The sequence below is a fragment of the Labrus bergylta genome, chromosome 8 (genome assembly GCF_963930695.1).
Source record: "Labrus bergylta chromosome 8, fLabBer1.1, whole genome shotgun sequence".
Lineage (NCBI taxonomy): Eukaryota > Metazoa > Chordata > Actinopteri > Labriformes > Labridae > Labrus > Labrus bergylta.
The window spans coordinates 20,415,096-20,437,357 of NC_089202.1; the positions used below are offsets into that span (position 1 = coordinate 20,415,096).

The following is a 22,262-nucleotide window of genomic DNA, read 5'->3' on the forward strand; positions in this document are numbered from 1 at the left end:
CAGTCATTATTATTACTAATAAAATTACTCCCAAGAGTTGCTGTGGGAGGAGTTACTTCGCTTTCTTGAAACAGTGCTCTGATTGTAGAATTTCTACCTTTATAGGCAGAAAAAAAAAACATACTTTACCTAAAGGAGATTGAACTGGATCAGGGAGGGGGGGGCGACACTGGCAGAGGCAGAGAAGAAGTTGTGTTACAGTGTAAGTGCAGAAATAAACTCGTTTCTTCTTAGTATTTACCACAGACTGATTCCTCAAACGATGAGCTACGGAAGCCGCCCGGGTCCAAACGCTGGAACGTGTTCTACACAACGCTCTGTTTACTTCACTTGTAACGATGATGTGAGACAGAAAACGCTAGCTAGCTAGCCTAGCTAAAGTAATGGAGAACCGGTAAGGGATGGAGGAGAGAACACGTGTGATGGGGGTCAGTGTAATGTCCCCCCTTTTTACTTTTAATCTCACGCTGACTATTTGTTCTCACTTTCTTGTTGCCAAGGAACCGATAAATTCTCACTTGCGACGTTAGCCTGGTAGGTTGCTAGGCTACGCTAAGCTACAGCGAGGCTAGCTGCAGTAGGTTCGTGTTCCGGTGCCGGTTGATATGGCACGTTGCAAACTCTACACCACTCCCAACACCGGGATTTGTTTTCTTAGTTAACACTGCTGAGTAACATTACATTGCTGCTGGGTAAAAAAAAAAAACCTGCTACACCTGAGCTAACGGTGCTGCTTGTAATAAAAAAAAAACTGTCAGGCCTGGAATGGAGCCAGGGGACTTGCGAGAGAGCCCCGCCGGGTCCGGGGAGTCAGATGCTGGGGATTGGAGGGAGGTTATTCCCGGAAGGGAGGCGGCGGAGGAGGAGCAGGAGCAGGAGGAAGAGGTTAAAGCTGTCGAAACTAATGGAAACCCTTTGGAAACGGTGGACAGAGACACCTGCGAGGAAAACAAATGCGTGGGAGAACAATTACACAGTCCCTACGAGGAGGAGCTGGACCCCAGAATCCAGGTATGAGACCCTGATGTTTGACGCATTTGTGATCATTTAACTCCATAAAGCTCGGATTTCAGTTTAATAAACCAGGTTGGTATTATTATTATTATTATTATTATTATTATTATTATTATTATTATAACGGAACCGGGGTGGGACACACTGGATTGCTTTGGGAAACGCCTCACTGTGAGTGTGTTGTGTCATTCATTTGTTTTTAATGAATGTTAATCCTCTCTAAAGAACACAGAGCTTATTTTATCACACAATAACCATTGCACAATAGCATAGTAAACGTGAAGGTCACAGAGTTCAATTCACAATTTATTATTATTAACTTATAGTAATAGATTCTCGTCATTAAAAAGTGCAGCCTTAAATGTAATAGGATAGGATAATACTTTATTGATCCCCAGAGGGGAAATTCGGGCGTTACAGCAGCACAGACAAGAAGGCTCAAAAATACACATTAAACCGAATAGATAAGATAAATAAAAATAAAAACAGGGGGTATATACAGTACAAAATGAATGATGAAGTTAACAGGGGGGAATTGAGACAGTATTTACAGAGAATGACAAGATAAAGTGACAAGTGATTAAAGTGACTTGGTATGATAAATAGCAGCAAGTAATGTAAAACAGCAGAGAAGAGAGGCAGTGTTGTACCACAGTAATGCAGAGTGCAGTTATATAATATAATATAGTGCAATATGAACAGTATAGTGTAATATAATGAAATGTTATATAATATGGACTAGTATAATAATATAATGCAAATATATAGAATGTACAGTATATATATATTGATGCTAAATAATAATAATACATTAATACAATGATAGTAATGAAGCAGGTCATGTCGGTAGTGTTTTATGTGTTTTGATATGTCAAAATTAATGACAACACGTTTAACTGGAAATATTGCTATGAAGACTATGTGTTAGATTTATTTTTTGTAGTACTTATTAATGGTCTAAAACAATACATTATTTATCTGTTTTCACAGGAAGAGTTGGAGCATCTCAATGAAGCCAGTGCAGAAATCAACAGACTAGAGCTGCAGTTGGATGTAAGTGATATTAAACACACGTTACACAAATAGGGACATTTGATCATTCATATCAAACTGAGTAATATGGAAAACAGAAAGAAAAAAAGGCTTTGATTTGAACAATGCTAAGATCTTGAGAAATGTGGAAAGATTATGTACTACCACCCTGGGAAATGATTTAGAGTCTGTTTCTGTTGTTGAATATTTTAGTAGTCTACCCAGAAGGGACTAATCAATGTTGTTGTTTTGTTTTCTCTATTTCTAAGCAAAAGATATGGAACGACTCTACTCTTACGATAGAAAATGTAATTGTGCTAATAATTTGGTGTTCGGTTGCAGCCATAATATGAAATGTAATAGTGCAGTCATTCTAATACAGTTAAATCTAATCTCCTCATTTTCATGCATTAACCTTTCAGGATGCCAGATCAGGGTACCGGAAGATTCTCACAGAGTCTGCCAGGAAGCTAAATGCTCAGAGCTCTCAGCTCGGTGGGTGCATTGAGAAAGCAAGACCTTATTATGAAGCTCGTCGTCTTGCAAAAGAGGTATTTATACACTATGTGTTTTTAAAAGTTTACATTTGTCTTTTGTGGTTAAAATGTCGCTTTGTCAAAAGCTGGTCCTGTAGCATCAAGACCTTTTAAAAAAAAAAATGTCTTTATCAGAGATAGAATTTACTTTTGGAGATGCCAGATTTTTTTAATTTAACCTTTATTTAAACGGGTAGTTAATCCATTGAGATCAAGATCTTATTTTTGAAATCATAATCCACATAATGTCTTTTCATTAACTACCCTTGTGGAATGTAGAGCTAACTTTTGGGGGAGCAGATTAGTGGATAAGATGTGGCTGATCCATGAAAACGAGGCAGTAATCTGGTCTAAACATAGTTTAAATCAACTTACTTGTGTTGGTCACCAGGGCTCAGTGGATGGACAAGACTTGCTACTCCACCTTAAAAAGGACTGAATTCACAGCGGGGTTCAGATAGACTTTTCTTTTAAATCTTAGTTTTGATAGGAAGTAATTTTAAATTGCCTGTAGGAATAACCAACCATCTCATCAATCTTCGGAACCAATGGCCTATCCACAAAAGCCTAAGGGGTCTCATTTATAAATGTCGCATACACACAAAACAGGGCCTGAAACTTTGTGATGAATAAAAACAAACCTAGGTGTAAATTGTGCGCACATGACCCAAACTCGGACTCATGCATAAACATGTTGGAGGGAGGGGGAAGTGGTGAATTGAAGCCAGGTTACATAATGACGCCTCGCACACATTTTATTCAACAAAATATCAAACTTTATTGTCACATCATCATGATTAATAAAACCAACAGTTTTCCATAAGAACATTTCAGTATGAACAGAAATAATAAACATTGCTTTTCAAAATGTCTGCAATATATGCATTTCCTAACCTTCATTCATACTAGCTGGAGCGCAGATGACCGGACTGTCTACTAACTTAATAGATGTAGAAATCTAAAGTAAAAAAAAACTTGTGGACCTAAGCGGCAGTAGTTTTTCACTGACATCCTCTAACACTGTGCATATGTCACCAAGTGGGGTTTGAGTTTTAATAAAGGTTACTCCTTTAGGCTAAGACCCACAGTGACACCTCCCTGGCTGCTTCACTCTGCCTTCTCGTCACTCAGCACATTGTCATCACCTGTACACACTTTTTGTGAAAATTAGCCAAGTGAGGAAATTAAGCCTGGACAGCTCTCACACGATCATTACATATCCTCAGACTGAGTTTGCTATAAATAAACCTGAAATTAAAAGTTTCCTTTAAACAATCAAAACCTCTGTTTTAAAGAAGAGTGGTAGCCTGTTAATGTATAAGCACTGCAGGGACACTCGTGTGTTATGATGAAAGGTGGATGTTTTCCAATGTGTTGCCTCACTCTCTGATGTGTTCTTAAGTTTGTGACCATCCTGTTGTAGCAAACAAATAATCATCATCATCTAACTATCACTTCATTCACCTTGAGTTCGGTCAGAAAGTTTATTTTGATCTCCTGGCTCATGCTTCGCATTGACCTTTTTAAAAGTTAAATTTGTGTGTAGAGGGCAGAATATGAGGCTGATCTACATGCAAACATTTTCAGGTGTATTGATATTTATAAATAGAGCACTGCAGGTACATTTAGTGATTCTACACTCTCTAATAAGAGCCCCCCTATGCTGCCGTAAATACCTTCAATAACTCAACTTGTCTTTACCGCTGGAAAACTATGTAGGCAAGAATGAAGATGTTCAAATCTTTATGTTGCAACGAGACAAAACGTTTGATTGGACCTGGCCATTCATTTGTATATGAGATTGATTCAGTTAAAGGTTTTGTCTCCAATCCGTCATAACTGAAAATAACACAATGTCTGGAATATGAGCTAAAGAAATTTCCCTTTAGAAGCACTAATTGTTTGATATTTGCATGATTGTACATTTTAAACTATTGAATATTCTTATTACAATAAAAGGGTCTTCAATTGTTTTTTTCTCTCAACGCCCCTGTGAAGTTTAAATGGAATCATGTCCATCAGGTCAATATAATTGATATACAAACATGTGGAACAAAATAATATTTGGCAGAGTCAGGAAGGGGTTGGGGTTGGTGTCTTTGTGATATTCCACTCCTGCATGCTGTAATAATCTGTCTGTGCTCTTAGGCTCAGCAGGAGACCCAGAAGGCGGCTTTGAGCTATGAGAGAGCGGTTTCTATGCACACGGCTGCCAGGGAGATGGTCTACGTGGCAGAGCAGGGCCTCATGGCTGATGGCAAGAACACCCTTGACCCAACCTGGCAGGAGATGCTCAACCATGCAACCTCCAAGGTAAGAAAGAGAGAAAGAGCTACACATGCTGTTCAATGTCTCCAGGTCTGGGTTAAGTAGGTCAGGTACTGTACTGGAACATGGTCCTGGTTCCTTAAAAGGGATGACGCTTGTTTTTTAGCGAGTTAAAACTAAAGAAGAAAAAAAAGAATGCAAAATGTTGTGAATGCAGAAATAAGAATTAATAAAGCACAATTAGTGTAGAGCATTACTTGCTTGTTTTTTGTTGTTTATAACATACTGTAAACAAACAATAAAAAAACAAACATGTTTTGCATTGCACTGTCATCACGCTGACAGATTCACAGTTGACCATTAGAAAACGATCCTAATCAACAGCAGAATCAGATGACTTCCCCCCCCCCCCCCCCCCCCACTCAATTGTTATTTGTCCATGTGAATTATGCTGCTGTTGTTTGTGTTTCCTGTTTTCTGCTTTATTAATTATTTGCTATGCTTATATTTCGTTACTTGATTGGGAGCAGTTCAGTATTTTTGGTTCTGATCCTTCCTTTTTAAAAACTGCTGCCTACGTTTCCCACATCACAACTTGACTGTTGCCTGTTCAGTCAGAGATTTGGGTTTTGTTTTTCTCATACTGGCGAGTGTAGCCTTGAGCAACACCGACCCTATTTTTGCAGTAATACTCCCCAGGACCTGTAAATAGACTTAGTGATGTGTAAAATGTCACTTTAACTTCAACAGTCTGAGGGAGAGGTGATATGGAGCTACTCAGTGTGCTCCTCTTATTTGTTTGGTTTTGACTAATAGCAGTGGAGTAATTAACAGAAAGGGCTGCAGTCCTTGAGCACACCAGCTTTGGCTCTGTGTGTGTGTGTGTGTGTATGTGTGCGCATGCTTTTTGTTAACACAGTCCTCCTGCTTGTTTTTCACAGGTGAACGAAGCTGAGGAGGAGCGACTACGCAGTGAGAGGGAACACATGCGCGTCACACACGCCTGTCAGGAAGCTGAAGCTCGTGTTCAGATGCTGCAAAAGTCCCTGAAAAGAGTCATTGTGAAATCCAAACCTTACTTTGAGCTCAAGGCCCAGTTCAACCACATACTGGAGGTAACACAGGCATCCAGACTCAATTATGATTCATATAAAAATGTTTGTCAAGTGTACTGTGTTTTATTCCACTTTATAATAAACACATAAAAAGACCAGCTTTTTTTAGCTTGGCAAAGATGTTGCTGAGCTGGTGAAAATGCAGTAATTCTATTCTGTCTTTAATATTTACTGGTAGGTTATGGCATAAAATCAATGTTGAAACTAATGAGGGTGTGTCTCTCTGTGTCTCCAGGAAAACAAGACCAAGGTGCTGCAGCTGGAACAGCACGTCGCCAAAGTAAAGACCCGCTACTCCATCGCCCTGAGAAACTTGGAACAAATCAGCGAGCAGATCCACGCACAGAGAGGGACGGACCAGGCCGAGAGATGCCGCCCCACTGCGTGCAGCGGGCGAAGTCCTCCTGTCGGAGCTGAGTCTGACACCAGAGTCAAGCAGGAGGTTGCAGCGTGCAGTGGTGGTGCAACAGGGACAGATCGAGTGGATGCAGCTTCAAACCTGGTGGAGAAATACAAGGAGAAAGAGAATGAAAAGGAGAGGGAGCGGGCGGGGTCGGATTCCCTGTCGGTTTTCAGCCTACAGACCATTGCTTCCGACTTGGAGAAATATGACTCCATCGAGCACCTTGGGAATCTCAGCGATGTAGGGAGCGTAACCGGGGATGAGGGGGAGAAAGAGAGAGGTGCGGTGATGGATAGAAGAGACAAGCTGATGGAATCAGCGGCCAAAGAGCGCCAGCAGCAGTTCTACAAGCAGCACCACCGGAGCTTTAGTTTGTGAAGCTTTCATAGATATAACGGCTAGGAATGCAAAACAAGTCAAATATGAGGTTTAAGGAAAGTACAAATTAGGGTTAACATCCCTGTCCTATTGGAACGAACCAAAGTATAATAGAATAAATTAGCTGCAAATGTAAAACTTGAGTTATGCTGCAGATGTAGGCGCACAACACTCAGTGTAAATAAGCTCATGTGCGTTGACTGACATTATACCTACAGCTGATCAATAGTTAGCATTGCAGCCTAGTTAGAACACTACTTCTGGCATCTAAAGAGCTTTCCGCCCTCCAGGACAAATAAACTGTATACTCACTCCGCTGTGAGGGCTTCTGGGTAGAATTTGTTCCCTGAGCATGAAGAAAAAAGCAGAGAAAGATCAAAAAGCCCTGCTTGAACAGAAATATATATATAAAAAAAGAAGCATCATTTCTTTCTTTCCCAGGCTAATCGTTGCTCTAATTTGGTGAGACTGGTGAAAATGAATCCCTCTGTTGTTTCCCCCTCGAGTCGTGTCATTTCATTTGCATCCACGTACAGGGGGGTGGGGGGGCAGTGTCTCTGCAAACTCACTGAGATCCATACTCCATAGTATTTCCCCCTTCACTCAGTTAGTTTGAAGGAAAGAATGACAAAAACGTCTCTCTGTCGATGCAGAGTTGAAAGCATGTTTGAATTCACATTTCATGTATTTATTTCCGATAACATGCTGCAAGAGGTGCTTCGGTATTTTTGGCACGAGAGAATGCGTTTTTTGAAAATTCCTGCGATGATGACAAGAGTGAACGCAGTCTGAAGACGATTGTTTCACTCTTCACTCCAACAGCATGCACTCCCGGTTGGCTATTTAAAAAGACATTTATGACTTGCATTTGGGGTAATGTGCTGACAGAAACACTGACACTACTGAAGCTAAAATAATAACGCTTAGTCATCTTTTCTTTTTACGTCTTTATGCTTTAGTCTCATGGTGTAAACGCCTTCGAAAATTTGTATGATTTGGATATTGTTTGCATTTAAAAAAAGTATTCTTCCTAAGTTTGCCTTTAAAAAAAAAAAACCTTGCCCTTGTTGTTATTTGAAGTGTGCCTTTACACTGAACAAGCAACACATTTAGCATGAGTAGTACTTATTGCAAACTCATCTGTAGTTCTGTTTAGAACCATTTAAAGAACAACTTTGCCCTTTTTTTTTTTTTTTTATATATATATAATTTGTAAAAAATTATTTTAAAAATCAGATCGCCAGGGCACCATCTCCAAGTGACACTTGAATTTCTGTTTCTTTTGAATCCTGTGATTATTGCTTCTATGATATTGTACTTTGATTGTCAAAGTGTGAGATGCTGAAGTCAAAGAAATGACTTGTAAATGTATGTAATTATTACAAAGCTGGAAAATATTGACATGTACAGTTACATGTGTTTTGCTGATTTGAATATTTGACTCGTTTGATTGTACAGATGTTCTGTAAACCCACAGGTTATTTAAATCAATGTTATGGTCGCAGTTTATCTGAAACACCTCCACTTCACTCCTGTCTTAACAAATAGGCTTCAACTTTTTGGATGCATATGTGAATTATGTCTCACTATTTCCAACTTATGCATTGTCATATCTAGAATAAATAAACCAGATAGTACTTATTTGGCTTCTTCGTTTGCTGTTGTTTGATAGTCATTTAATGGCTTGATACAGTGAGCTGAATGGCAAGAGAAAGGACAGGATGAGGCCTGTTTTACAGATACATGAAGAGATGATGAGCGACAGACAGAGAGAGGTTATGTCTTCCCCAGCCTTCCTTTCAATTATTCAGCAGATGTATAAATATGAAGGAGGATGCTGATCTCAGAATAGATGGCAGAAGAGGAGCAGAGCTGGTGGGTGACTTAGAAAGGAGGAGAGCAAGGAGTCCACACGCTCTGATTTAATAGATGACCAGTGTTGTAGAAATAACAGACTGCAGCTTCATTGACTTAACTCCACAGAGCTTAGGAAAAAAAAGGCTTAACAAAGTAGTAGTGACTGTTAATACCACAGCGCCATATCTGCACCTCCATCCGTGTCTAGTCCTCCCTCCGTGCTATAATCATTCACAGGAGGATAAACCTGCAAGCTTATCTGAAACCCAAATCCTCCTCGTGAGAATCATTATGATATTTTGCTTCTGTGGTCCTGGACCTCAACGTGTTTCATATTTGAGGGAGGGGTAGGAAAGAAGAAAAAAAAAAAAAAAAAGAGGAGATAATGCGTGAGAGAGGGACTGTTACGCACAGTGCGTCTCCATCATGACGTCGTGAATTAGCTCAAGATCGTAGAGGGAGAGAGGAAAAAAAGGAGGGGAGTGTGGTGAATCGGTGTTTCGTCGTGTATGGGGATGCGTTTGTATATAGTGCATGTATGTTTTTTTCTATGGATTTTTGCCATTTCTTACCTTTGCCATGCGTAATTGCAATACACGGAGGGGATCGGAATAAGATACGTTTTGCTTTTCTAACAGCCTGTTTACGAACGGAGCAGCTTGCACCTTTATAGCCATATAATTACAGCCATAAAAGAATCGTTGCAAAGATGCATATTTTTACCAAATAATCCGACCCAGGGCTTTCCCATCCGGAGGACGCACTGTTATCTTGACTGGGCTCATCGAAAGTAATAGTAAGTACACATGCTACAGCTTTGCTTCAGGGGGGCTACATGCTACTGTTACTGTAGGGCGATATACTAGACCATATGTATCCAGAAAAGACTAAATTCCCCATGCAGATGATCTGAACATACCGCTGAATTCGTTCATCATTTTGTATGCGAATGCCATTTATTTTCGATAAGCACAGGCCAGATTTGGAACGAGTTCCTTCTTGCAAGAAAACCACCACCACCATCCTGTCTACATCTTTTTACGCCTTGGAAATAAAGAGGTTGACATAACACATTTCACATCTTTCCTTGAAGCAACATTCAGCCGGTGTACGCAGATGTCATGTTATTCTGGACGCTAGTTGTAGAGAGCCATGCATATGTGGGCTATACGTGCTTGTTAACATGGTCGGCCTTCCTCCACAGGCCATCACGGATTCCCTTGTCAACAGCCGACAAGTAACTACCGGCAGCATACGGTTGGTGGCACCCTTACTGTGACCCTCACATCTCAATAGTTCATGCTTAACCATGCACAAAATACAGCATCTGAGTCTGTGTGCACACACCCCACCCCTCCCACCCCCCCACCACCCTCCTGTGGACCTGTCCCCTGCTTAAAAATAGCCACTACATGCATCTCAATGTGAAGTGTGAGCTGTGTTTGCGGCTGTAATGGACCCTTTCCTTTGCAGCTTCCGGTCATTACAAGCACACAAGGAAGTAGGCAGTGCCTGTGCAGGAGTGGCATCAAAGGTGCAAGTGAAATTAGATGGGCTGTAGGTGTTTTTGGAGGAAGGTGTTGCAATGTTTTTGGAGCCGCTGAGGCGCTGGCGCCTTAATTGGGTTTGAAGCTTGAGGCTATACTGTAGTTTTACAGACCCTCTTCCCTCTGCTCAGTGCTACTGCAGCCTCATAGCTGGTGGTGTTAGCAGGTTCCCCCCCCCCCCCCCCACTGCTGCTCAGGCTGCCTCATCTGTGCTACACTCACTCACGTATTTTTCTTTTATCCAGCTCAGTGTGTGAGCACTGATATTAATGAATCCTGCTGGGCCGTCCTTTCTTCCCCTCTTCTCTCCCCTCCCTCCTTCCTTCCCACACATGCAGGACAAAAGCACACACTGTACACTGCCAACACACACACCTACACCAATGCACACACACACACACACACACAGTACACACTCTCTGGTGGTGTCTACCTCCTGCATGCTTCTTGTCAGTGAACTCTATAAATACACTGGATAATGCTAATGAAGTATCCAGCAGAGTTTGTCTGTCTTCCACAAGCGAGCCTTGCTACCATCTGTCTCCCTCACTGTAGATCTTTGCTTTGTAATGCCCCCCAGCCCCCTCCAACCCCCACCCATTTCACCTCCCCCCCCTCTACCCTTGTTAAGTGTGAGTGTATCGGTCTGTTTATGTTTTTGCATGTGTGAAAGCCTCATAAAGCAACATTTATTATTAAAAACTGCAAATGAGCAGCTATATATAGAGTGTTTATCATTGATAACGGGAGTCGTGTTTGTCTGTGTGTTTGTGTTTCCCCTCACACCCGTACTCCAGGCACTGTGGCTTACAGGACTCAGGGGTCTTAAGAGGTTTTACTGGTTCGCTGAGCAACGCTCTCTCTGGTCTTGTGAAATCTGCACATGAGGTTTAGGATGGGTTAGGTTTCACAAGATACATGTATCTGCCATAATTTGTACTTTTTGTAAGACTGTGCTCTCCCTTCACACGACTACTGCTCCCCCAGAAGCTACTTCGACCCCCCCCCCCGCCTCCTTAAGGGTAATTTACGTGAGTTTTTAATATCTAGGGTCAATGGAAAGACAATGTCGTATGCTTACTGTTAGCCATATGAAACAAATTCATTTTTTGGGATGGAAAACAAAAATTGGCTTTGCTTGATGTGCTTCAAACTAGATCAACCCTTCTACAAGTTACTGTAACAGTTTGCTCTGTCTGTTATTTGCTGATGTGACAGATATTATTCTTGGATTGATTTGTCATTCACCCTTAATTTAAAGGTTGACTCTTTTTGTAACTCTTCTTACAAACAGAGTACTGCTAGATATACACTTGTATTCAGTGTTTGTTTCCAGATACTCTTTTTAAGAAGTAGACCTAGCCACTGTTACGTGATCCACCGGTTTGTGGACTTCTGATTTGAAGCCTAAAGTTAGATATTTTGGCTGTCCATCTTGTTTGTTTGTTTTTGGAGTTGGAGCTGAACATGTTTGGATAACAGAGCATTTCAAAGCAGCAACCTTCAAGGTTGAGAAATGAAGCAAAGGCAGAAGTGCAAAAAAACAAAACTGCAGTTTCTCGAGTTATACCTTGAGGGCTGGCTCCAAAAAAACAAAGAATACCCATCAGGTGTCATATTAAAATACGCAGAATTTGGCCAGTCAGCCTTCTCAGTAAGGCCTAACACACCTCTGGGACACACATCACTGAAATGAAAAAAGGTTTGATGTTTTTAAAACACAAATATGTTTCCTCTTATAATCCTCATTTTACTGTTTGTTCTTAAGAAGTCTCTTATTTATTGAGTTTAAAATGTCTGTATTTGTATCACTATTTCTGTTTTTCTTTAAGTCTAATGCTTCAGTTGTTATCCTAAAAGCTTAACCAGGGGTTACAAATTAGCCAATGGCTAGAAACTTGTATGCATGGCATCTTACTTTGTATTTCACGAATGAAGCGATTTATAACAATTATTTTTTTAAGATTTATTTTTGGGCCTTTTCTGCCTTTATTTAGAGACAGTGGATAGAGTAAAAAAATCAGGGAGGGAGAGTGTGGGGAATGACATGCAGGGAAAGGAGGCACAGGTCAGATTTGAACCTTTTAGGGGTCTACAGCCTTCGTACATAGGCCACACGCACTACCAGCGTCCCATAAATAATCATGTTAACAGTTTAGTACAAAAAAATGATTCTTCTTTCTTTACTTATACACACTATACAGGCGCTGAATTTCATTGTAACTGATCCATTCTGATAATAGAAAGGTTAAGTTGTTGCTTACCTAAGTATAAGATTGTTTCTATACATTTGCATAATTAGGGGCGTGGCTGAGTTGACTGACAGGTGGGCTATGTTCTAACTTCTTGCCAGGAGGCTTTAGGCTTGCCTCAACTCATCCTCTCTGCCTGCTGCTTGACCGATCAAAAGTTAGGTGGAGTCAGTATTTCTATTATGGTGGCCTCCATGATGTTACTGAGACTACATCTATGTTCTATACGGATAAAGGGGTATCGCATTGCTCCGTCTCTAACAGGAAATCACCCCTGCTTTATAGTCAGTCTCTCTTTATATGAAGCCATAATGTACAGTAGTTACATAGTGCACAAAATAGCGTCATGCTGTTTTGAAGAAGACCTGAAGTTAGGAAAAAGTTAAAGGTAGAGTCAGTACAAACATCGCAGATTGTAAACACAACATTCAAACTGGGCCCATCGCCACCAGAAGTGCACACCTACTGCAGGACTTTGCGTTAACGTTTACTGCCTTTAGCTACACTGAGAGATACCTGAGACTATGTCTATAACATTTGTTTTAAAGGAAAAGCCGATAATTGAGCATGCTAGCACAAGCTAACTACTGGTGTTTAGCACCTGCCTGTCCAACAGAAAGCAGGCCAACTCCGGGTCCACGGGTGAAAACTGACCAAAGGTTAAACCTTGTTTTGGAACAAGCTTTATGCTTGGAATTTTGTGTCCAATTGATGGACTGTATTCACTCCTAAACTCAGCTGCGTGCTCTCACTGGCTGGTGGAAATACACCCACTCCCCACCCAGAAACGTTGCCAATCAACCAAAACTACAAAACATCAAAATCAAGGCAGAGGACTCTGCAGACACAGTCACCACCACACATGTATGGAGGCCGGTAAGTGATGATTGGGCAGCATTACTTTTGTAAAGTCTATATTTTATTTTTAGGAAAAAAGCTACCGACTCTGCCTTTAACTGTCAGATAAATAAACGTAGAAGTAGGTTTATTTTCTCATCTGCTTCTTTTCAATAAGACTTCTTTTTGCAACCAGGCTAGTCACCCCCTGCTGGTCGTATGAAAGAATATTTCAACACTGTCTTCACTTTTCCAAAGCAAGGGGCTACTTCCACCTCACATATACAAGCTGCTTGAAGTTTAATATGCTGGCTGAAGTGAGGCCTCCTGAGTCAGCATCAGTTGGCCTTTGTTGCACACTCCTCTGTTTGAGGCCAGCAGCTTCAGGCAACGTTAAGTGCTTCTTGCATTACACATCCATAACTCTGAGTTAGCTCCAGGTCGTTGAATTGTGGGTACTTTAAGCTGCAGTAGGTTTTGACAAAGAAATACAATGCATGGATTTAAAAAGATGATTTTCATGAATCAGTTGTGATTATAAAGGTTTCCATCACGAGGCAGAGAAGGTTACAGGAGTGCATTGCTAAATCTGTATCCTCCTATTTTAATTTGCCTGAGAGTTTCCTTGCCAATAATAATGTGGGGTGGTTTATTTTGCCTTCAAAAAGCTGTCACGATACTTTCTGATGTGCAAAAGGAGAGTTTTTTAACATAGACTTCAAGCTGCCCCAGGTGCTATTCTACCCTGACATGAAAAGAACTCTATTCAGTGGTGCCTCGGTGTGAAATGATTCCATGGGCAGCCACTTTGTGAAAAATATCAGTATCAGCCATCAAAAAACCCTGGCTGAAACCGTGTACACAGGGTCTTTGAAATGAAGCCAAGCTGGCTATCAACTGAGCACGGGCTGTCTGCACTGTAAATACAAAACGAGGCAGAGGGAGAAAAGTGGACTCATCTTGCAGCTCGTGCTTTCCGTGCGCAGTCGGGCAAGCTGAAAAAGGAAGCTTTTGTGCCAAAAAGTTGATGCATCCCTTTTAGGACAGGCAGCAGTGGACCGAAAATGGCTGAATCTGAAGACTGAGCATGTAGCTTTATTACTGTTGAAACTATTCTCAGTAACCCTTTCTTTTTAGTTTCTTGTTTCCGACTCTGTATTTCCCAAAGCCTTCACCCTCCTTGCCACTTATAACCATTTTACCTCTCTCTTCCTTTTCTTACAGATCCAGAGATGGCACGGCTATTGTTTCTGATTGTTCTCTATGCTCTTCCATCTCCTGTTGTGCCCATACATAATTCATCAACTGGAGGTAATTTGTGTGTGTGTGTGACTCTGCATGAATCTGTCAGTGTGTTTCCTGTGTGTGTGTATTTATATAAAAATGCATTAATGGACAAACATATCTCTGCAACGATTACTAAGTGACCTAAATGAAGAACTATCAAATGTGCAGTAGGAAAGGCATCAGTTATACTGACAATATAACATGTAGCTGTAATATATCGTCACTGTTTGGAAGGAGAGCTTTCCCCATCTGTTCCTGTCGTCCTTCTTCCTTCATTCTTCTTCCTCCTCTTTTTTTTTTTTTTTTTTTTTTTACAGGCTGTGCAATCATCCGGCCTCCCAGGGATGGAGGGATCCGCTACAGAGGTCTGACACAAGAACAGGTATGAAGAGTTGGTTGACTGAGAAGTAATCTAAATAACAGAATTCAATCTTTAAATCAAGCACATTCAACTTCAGTTTGCTTTGAGATTACAGCTCACTCTGATTGAACGTTGTTCTCACTGAATTTAAAATATAAAACATGCCAGTCTGGGAAAATTCAGTAGTGACAAAAGTTGTTAAGCTGTCACAGTATCAGCTGACATTATAATTACACCATCAGATTGCATTTGTGCGGTATGCACATTGCATCTTCAGCCAGTATAACACACCACTTTGACTTTTAAGCTTCAGATTTTCTTCAGGATACACTATGTGTTATTTAGCTACTTTTAGAGGAGCTACTCCACAGATGTTGCTACCATTAGACCGCACAAGGCTATCAGTCTATTGTTTCTAGTCTCTATGCTAAGCTAAGCTAACTGTAGTTCATGTAGCCTCCTTTTAAAGCTCATGTAAGGAAACTTATTTGTGTGGATTTTGGTTTCCCCTGAAACGAGACAAAGTTTCTTATCGCTTTTGTTTTCTTTTCTAGACTTTCTTGTTGGGCAGGACCATACAAAAAAAGTTATATATTGCTGTCAAAAATGTACAACAATTTAAATCCCAACAGATTAGATTTAAAGACACCTGTTCTAGCTCAACTACCTTTGTATAAACCATCCAGTTAGTGTGTTATCATGATTTTAATTAATACGAGCAAATCTAATCTAGACCCCCTGTGAACCCATGCTTTACTGCATAGCACAGTGCATAAAGTAGGGAATCTGGGAGAGAGGGTGTGGAATGACATGCGGGAAAGGAGCCGTAGTTCAAACTTGAACCCGGTATTGGAGGACTATAGCCTCCGTTCATGGGGTTCGTCCAAACTGCTAATCAGTGCCCCAGCATGAAGCAGTTTTTGTCAAAAATCTCATCCTGCTTTCTTTTAACATTCAAACATATCACTCACTGTGAATATTTGCTAAAAATCAACAACAACAACAACAACAACAGCAATTGATGTGTTCCTTTAGCATGCTGTTAATTACGTCTACACACCTACCCGACGGCAGCAGTTACAGACATTAAATTGTTACTATAAAGAAACAGTCAGTCTTGTCCCTGATATTCCTGTTTGCTTTCATATGTCAAAAAAAAAGCTTCAATCTTAATTTCAGTCTGTTTCACAGCCAGTTAAAAAACCCTCACAGGGGCTTTAACCTGACAACGTGTGGTCTTACTCTCCACAAGTAATTAAATTATTTCCCAATATATTCCTGTTGTGTTATTTAAAGGGACATCAGGTTACAAGCTTGCACACAGTCCGTTCCTACAAGGCAATCTGCTGGTCTGTTGGCTCATGTTTTTACCAGGGCCATCTTCCAGGATCAGCTGCAACCTTTGACCTTTGTCACATGACATCCAGCTGTCCCTCTGGTCTGTCTTCGTCTTATTCAGCTGCGAACGGTTCAATAAAGCAGACATGTCGGATTTAATCTAAAAACACCAGAGGCTTACCAGCGAGACAGGAGACTCTGATAAGAGCAGGCATGAATACAGATCACTAATTAAATGAGTGTGCAGGGAAATTAGTAGCTGTTTCACAAGGCAGGGATGGTCTAATGAAAGGACAATATGGAGTTACATCATGGGAAATGTAGGATCCAGAGTTTTTTTTTGCCTTGACCCATATTAGACAGTATAAATCAGAATATATTGGCATGAGCTTCATTAATTCTGAAAATCTTTAGTCAAAGGGGTGCTGGTTTAGGTTAGTTGGAAGTGCACGCCCTCCATGTGCAGAGGCTACCTTGTCATACTGGTCTCAGGATCTAATGCAGACCCCGACGTTATTTGGTGCACGTCGGGTGTCTGCTTGAGGCTGGTTTTCAAGAGCCCTAAAAGCAGAGGTGCTGCTGGTCAATAGGCAAGGCAGGCAACTGCTTGGGTCCCAAGGCCAGTAGGGGGCCCCCTGTGGGCTAATCGACTTTGAACCAAAGTTGTGACAGTACGAAACCTCCCTAAGCCCCCTCCCCCCATCTGACAGCACTCACTGCCATTGCTCTGCTAAGTGTTGCATGCTTTAATTCTGTGAAAAACAAAGGTTGTCATTGAGTTTGGAAGTGAAAAAAAGAAAGGAAGAGGAAAAAGCATCGGGACACTGGCAGACAAGATGATGAACGCTGTTTTGATGGGCCCTCGATGCATTTTTGCCTGGGGTCGCCACTGCCTAAAAGTCACATAAACACCACATTCAAAAATGTAAGTTTTAACAGCAAAGATTAACATGTTTACTCCCTGGTACAAAAGATGATATAGGTCTGATTAGTTATTGTCCTCATGGGCTCACACTCATGCATTTTGCATTTTTGAAAAACTTTTAGATTTTATGAACGATACGAGTTATGCATAGTTAGATGCGAGGCTGATCTGATCGACAGGTGGGCACGATGGAACGGTTTGTCAGGAGGCTTAAAACCAGCTCCAGCTCTTAGCCTATCGTTAGCTTATCTTAAAGTTAGGCTGAGACAGCATTTCCATCATGAGACTCCATCGTCATGAGACGATGAGACTCCAAAGCCCCCTGCAGTAACAGATGGGTCACTCAGAATTCGTCCTTAATATTTCCAGTCTATGGTCATCTCCCATTCTCTCTCCATACATGTCCTGTCTCTCTTTGTCTGTCCTTTCAAATTATGACAAAAAAAAACCCAAACAATCATCAGTAATTAACTCATGTTTATATTTACTGATGAAGAACATGGGATACAGTGACAGGAAAACAAGAAGAAGCTGATCTTGAGTTTAGATTTATTTGTCAAAGTCTTCAAACTCAGGGTCCCCCTTTGCTTTTTCTTAAATAGTTTTAAATGTGGTAAATGCTTCTGTGTGGTCTAGTCTAATGTAAGTAAAATCTATACATCTAATGGAAATTATAATTTCATCTCGTGGGTGATTCTTCTCACATTCCCCCCCAAAATGTAGCCTGGAATATTTCTGTCTCTGAATAATGTGTGGTCTTCATTAGAATTTAAAATAAAGCTTGATGGGTGTGAACATTGTTTGCACTGTTTGTACTCACAGAGGCTTTATCGAGTTTGAAATTCTCCTTCTCCCTGGTTGAGAAATCCAGAAGCTTTGCATATGTAAATTTTGTTTATTTCAAAAGTTTAACTGCTGGGTACAACATCCGTCCTCTGTGTTTGTGCACTGAAGGGGGTTTACAGTTTGTTTCTACTGCATCGTTCTGCACACTAAATGTCACATGTCACACATCCAAGTGAAGTAACAAGAGAGAAATGGGACTTTAAAGCCCAAAAGACTGATATCGATTTCATACTGCAGCAAGACTAAAATTAGAAGAATGCCTGATGCTGTTTTATAGTCCAAGAAGGACAAAAAACCTCTTCACCTGAGACATAGAAATGATTGATATCTGATTGCACCACTTTGGATGTATTGTTAAATGAGTAAAACACGCATACACTTCAACCACACACACAATAAAACATGAAACAGGAACATAAAGCCGGGACCAGATTCTCCTCCTGGTATGATCCAGAGTGTGACAGCCCATCAATTCATACAGTATTGCCATAAAATGCTCTTCCTAGCAGAGCTTCATTTTTACCGCCATATGTCACCAGAGTCCATCGCTCTGGGACACAACGAGGGAGGGGGGGGGGTCCCTGTGTGAGTGAGAAATACTAAAAAACATCAATCATGTTTTAATTACGATCTCTGTGTCTGTGTGTCCCTCACAGATCCGCAGTGTGCAGATCCTGCCCGTGGACTATGAGATCGAGTACATCTGCAGAGGAAACCGGGTGATCGTGGGACCCAAGGTCAGGAAGTGCTTACCCGACGGCACATGGACGGACATCACACTGCACAGCAGATGTTGTAAGTTCTTTGTGGTCTATATTTCACCCTCTCTTTAACCTGTCCTCCAACCTTCTTTCATTTGAAAACAAATGTCCCAGAAAAAGATCTTCATCTTTCAAAAGTCCTGTTTGTTTGATCAACATCACAAAAAAGACCAAAGATAATAAAATTAAACTGTGTTGCCGGCACATTCCTGCTGTCCCTGCTTACACTATACACAGAAGGAAAGTGTGAAATTCTGTGCAACCTTCACTCGCACTTTTTGAAGAAATCGGATTGGAGTCATTTTTTATCCACTACAGTACTAATGTGAAAATCCACAGTTAAGAAAAGTGATGTAATCCTCAATAGAGGCTGCATGAAATCAATCTACAGGCTTTTACCTCCCATCAGATTTAAACCTGTGATTAATGTATCTGTCCATGCTAATAAGAACAAGAAATGTGACACATTATCACTATTAAGTCCATAAGGAAAAATTGTTAGCAAACAGTCAGATTTTTACACATCCAGCAGTTATAAAGCAAACCATTTGAGTTGTGTTTTTAGCCATTATTTAAAGAATCTAAGTATCTTCTCTGTAATGCTTCTCTTTCATCAGCTTGTTGCTTTTTGTGTTTGTCTACTTTTTGGTGCTGATGAGCTGGAAGTGTACAGTGGATGTTTTCCTCCAGCTTTTTCATTGTAAACTGTGACTGAAAAGAACATTAAAATAGCATTAAGAGTAAGCAGCAACCACAGGAAGTGAAACATGAAGCGAATGTGGAAGGGCAAAATCCTTGAGTGTCCACTTGAGGCTGGCTCCATTGATGACACCCATGTTCATTTTTATCATCTGAAATAAATATGTTTTCAGTCGACTGAAAGTTATATTATGGTTTCAATAACTGATTCTGTATACTGTATAGCGGGTGAATTTATTTTTTAACTCATCCTTTTAAAAGTTATGCATAATTTACCTGCCTCTAAGTTAATCAAAAGTTAGGTGATGACATCATTTCCAATATGGCAACTGCCATCGTTCAGCTACCAAACATCTCTTCGGAAACCAATAGGTGACATCACTGAGACTACGTCCAAGTTTTATACAGTCTCTGATTTAGAATAAACAACTACAGCATGGTTTTTGGCAAATTTTGAGCTAATCCATGAGCTGAAAATTCTCTATAAAGCTTTATAAAGCCGCGGGGAGCTGCGGATCGTTCTCGTTGGATAAACAGAATGAGTGACCCATTTGTAATTATGAAATCGTTTGTACATTTTTATAAAAATATCCAATTTTGTCACTTTAAATAATGTATGTTGAATTAAAATTAGAAGGGAAATTGTGAAGGAGTAAAGAAAAATATCCTTAATTTAAGGGGCGTTGTTATGTTGAAATAATTGACAAATCCACTTTAATCCACTTTCAATTCAGTCGGATGGAAATTCTTGACCTTTGGGATCGTTTGTGTTACAACACATAATCCCTAAAAATTCTTGATTCATGATTCTTGTAAGTAACAGATGTGGAGCAGGAAAAGTCTCAAAGTCGTTTATTTAGATTCACCCAATGACAGATAGTACTACATCTAACCGCAAAGACCATCCTTGAATTAGACCTAAGGCCGTCTAAAAAAACCACCCTCTAAAACCTGAGTAATGGTTGAAAACAATCTCCCAAAACCTTCAAAACTGCACATATTCCCAACATCACATCAGGTCTTAAAGGTATATACACTCAGACATCGCATCAGGTCTAAATGGGATAATGATAAGGGTTAAAATCCCCGTCCTTCTTATGATTGAGCTTTCACATGGCGACCCCTGATCCATATCATTATGAAGGCTGCTTTTTAAAAAAGTTTTATAAAAAGCTAGAAAGTGATTTTGAACGCTGCTTGATTATCGATGACGTCATTCCTGCTTGTTCTAGTCGACCGTCTGCTCTTTTTGTGTGGAACTATTTATGCTGCTGTCCCTCCGTTGTAAACGACATATTGTACCTCGACGGGAATATTCCTGGGCAAGTAAAAAAAGAATTAGAAAGAAAAACACATCCGTAGTTGAGCTGGGATCATTTTTAAAGGTTATCCAGAGCTCGTGATTACTCTCACTAAACATAGCTTTGTTATTTTGCTGTATCCAGTTAATTACGAATAATCGCATTAGTCTGTGTTTTCTGAGGTGCGTGTGTGCGCTGTGGGCTTAAAATAAAATAAATAAATAAATAAATGTAAATGTGAACTTATCTGTGACACCCCCACAGAGGATAATTTTGGCTGCTGCTTGCTGCTTATTGCTTTGGACTGATTACATTGTGATTATTGTGTAAGAATAAAGTAGCAAGCTTGCACAGCTTCCATATGTGTTAATCGAATATCTGTGTTTAATATGTGGTCTGTTATACGTTTTCATCCTGACAGCTTTTTAATTGTTCTGCTGCTTCTACACATGTTAAGAGTGTAATTCTTTATGCGTACATGCCTGCACACCAACATATCCTCAGTGAGGCGTTCATGTCCTTTCTCCTCAGACGACACCTACAATGCTTCTGCAATCAGTGAGCAAACACTAAGGCCAGCAATCCAATCAAATCCCTTTGATATCTCTGCTTTCAGTCTTTCAGTTCACATTTAACATCAGTGGAATTTGTTATTTTTTTCCCCAAGAGAACGTTTTTTTTTTGTTTTCTCTGGCTTATGTAACGTCGCAAGCTGCAATGTGCAGATTGCAGTTTTATTATGTGCTCGCATGCTGGGAGGAAGATTCAACGAACTCGGCAGCTAACCCAATTACATTCAGAGCTGGGCCATTTTGTCGGGAAATCCAACCAGGAGAACAAAGTTAAGTTATATGGAGGCTGTAGCGTAGCAAGCTAACATCAAAAACTAGGGCGGCCACAAACAAAGCAACAACATAAAAAAAAAACAGATCAACATCGGTGACAGTCTGGTTCTGTGAGGCGGCACTGCCTGGTCGACGATCAGGTCAGAGGCTCAGCCACCTTTAACAGGACAAGGCTTCAGACGGGGAGACGAGGGGGCTGATTTCTAAATGCATGTACAGAGAAAAGGTAAAACGTGTGTATACACATGTAGTAGGTACGTTTTGGTTGAAGTAAGGATATCAAATGGGTCTACTTAAACACAACTCTACAGTGCTCCCTTCCCCCTACATCCGTAACCTTGGTGTCATCTTCGACCAAACCCTCTCCTATGACAAACACATCAAACACATCACCAAAACAGCCCTTTTCCACCTCAGAAACATCGCCCGCCTCCGCCCATCCCTCTCATTTTCAGCTGCCGAGACCCTCACCCACGCATTCATTACCTCCAGATTAGACTACTGCAACGGTCTCCTCTGTGGATCACCATCACACTCACTCAAGAAACTCCAATACATCCAGAACTCCGCTGCTCGTCTCCTCACACACTCCCGCACCAGAGACCACATAACCCCTGTTCTTCATGACCTCCGCTGGCTCTCCATCCCCCAGTGTATCAA

The 22,262-nt window shown here is 40.7% G+C and overlaps 2 protein-coding genes across 3 annotated transcripts in view; both read left to right on the forward strand.

Annotated features, from left to right (window-relative positions):
• The first annotated feature begins 168 nt into the window (after positions 1–168).
• On the forward strand, positions 169–8,387 carry sh3bp5la (SH3-binding domain protein 5-like, a). The gene is made up of 6 exons (XM_020644515.3): positions 169–1,011; positions 2,005–2,067; positions 2,469–2,597; positions 4,731–4,895; positions 5,792–5,965; positions 6,201–8,387. The coding sequence occupies exons 1-6, from the start codon at positions 766–768 to the stop codon at positions 6,744–6,746; spliced, it is 1,323 nt and encodes a 440-aa protein (XP_020500171.1). The 5' UTR covers positions 169–765; the 3' UTR covers positions 6,747–8,387.
• A 647-nt stretch (positions 8,388–9,034) lies between these two features.
• The window catches only part of gabbr1a (gamma-aminobutyric acid (GABA) B receptor, 1a), a 94,791-nt gene continuing 81,563 nt past the window's right edge, over positions 9,035–22,262 (forward strand). Inside the window, exons 1-5 of one of the 2 annotated variants that reach the window (XM_020644513.3) lie at positions 9,035–9,399; positions 9,808–9,860; positions 14,464–14,550; positions 14,844–14,908; positions 18,653–18,791. In XM_020644513.3, coding sequence (XP_020500169.1) covers positions 14,472–14,550; positions 14,844–14,908; positions 18,653–18,791 — 283 coding nt within the window. In that variant the 5' untranslated portion in view covers positions 9,035–9,399; positions 9,808–9,860; positions 14,464–14,471. The remainder of the gene's footprint in view (positions 9,400–9,807; positions 9,861–14,463; positions 14,551–14,843; positions 14,909–18,652; positions 18,792–22,262) is intronic. The other variant, XM_020644514.3, reaches the window with a different exon arrangement.

What these genes read in the sequence shown, in the direction of transcription:
- sh3bp5la (XM_020644515.3), top strand. Translation starts at nt 766, where the DNA reads ATGGAGCCAGGGGACTTGCGAGAGAGCCCCGCCGGGTCCGGGGAGTCA. An exon ending in GACTAGAGCTGCAGTTGGAT is followed by an intron (nt 2,068 to 2,468) that starts GTAAGTGATATT and finishes TTAACCTTTCAG; the next exon opens with GATGCCAGATCAGGGTACCG. An exon ending in AGTTCAACCACATACTGGAG is followed by an intron (nt 5,966 to 6,200) that starts GTAACACAGGCA and finishes CTGTGTCTCCAG; the next exon opens with GAAAACAAGACCAAGGTGCT.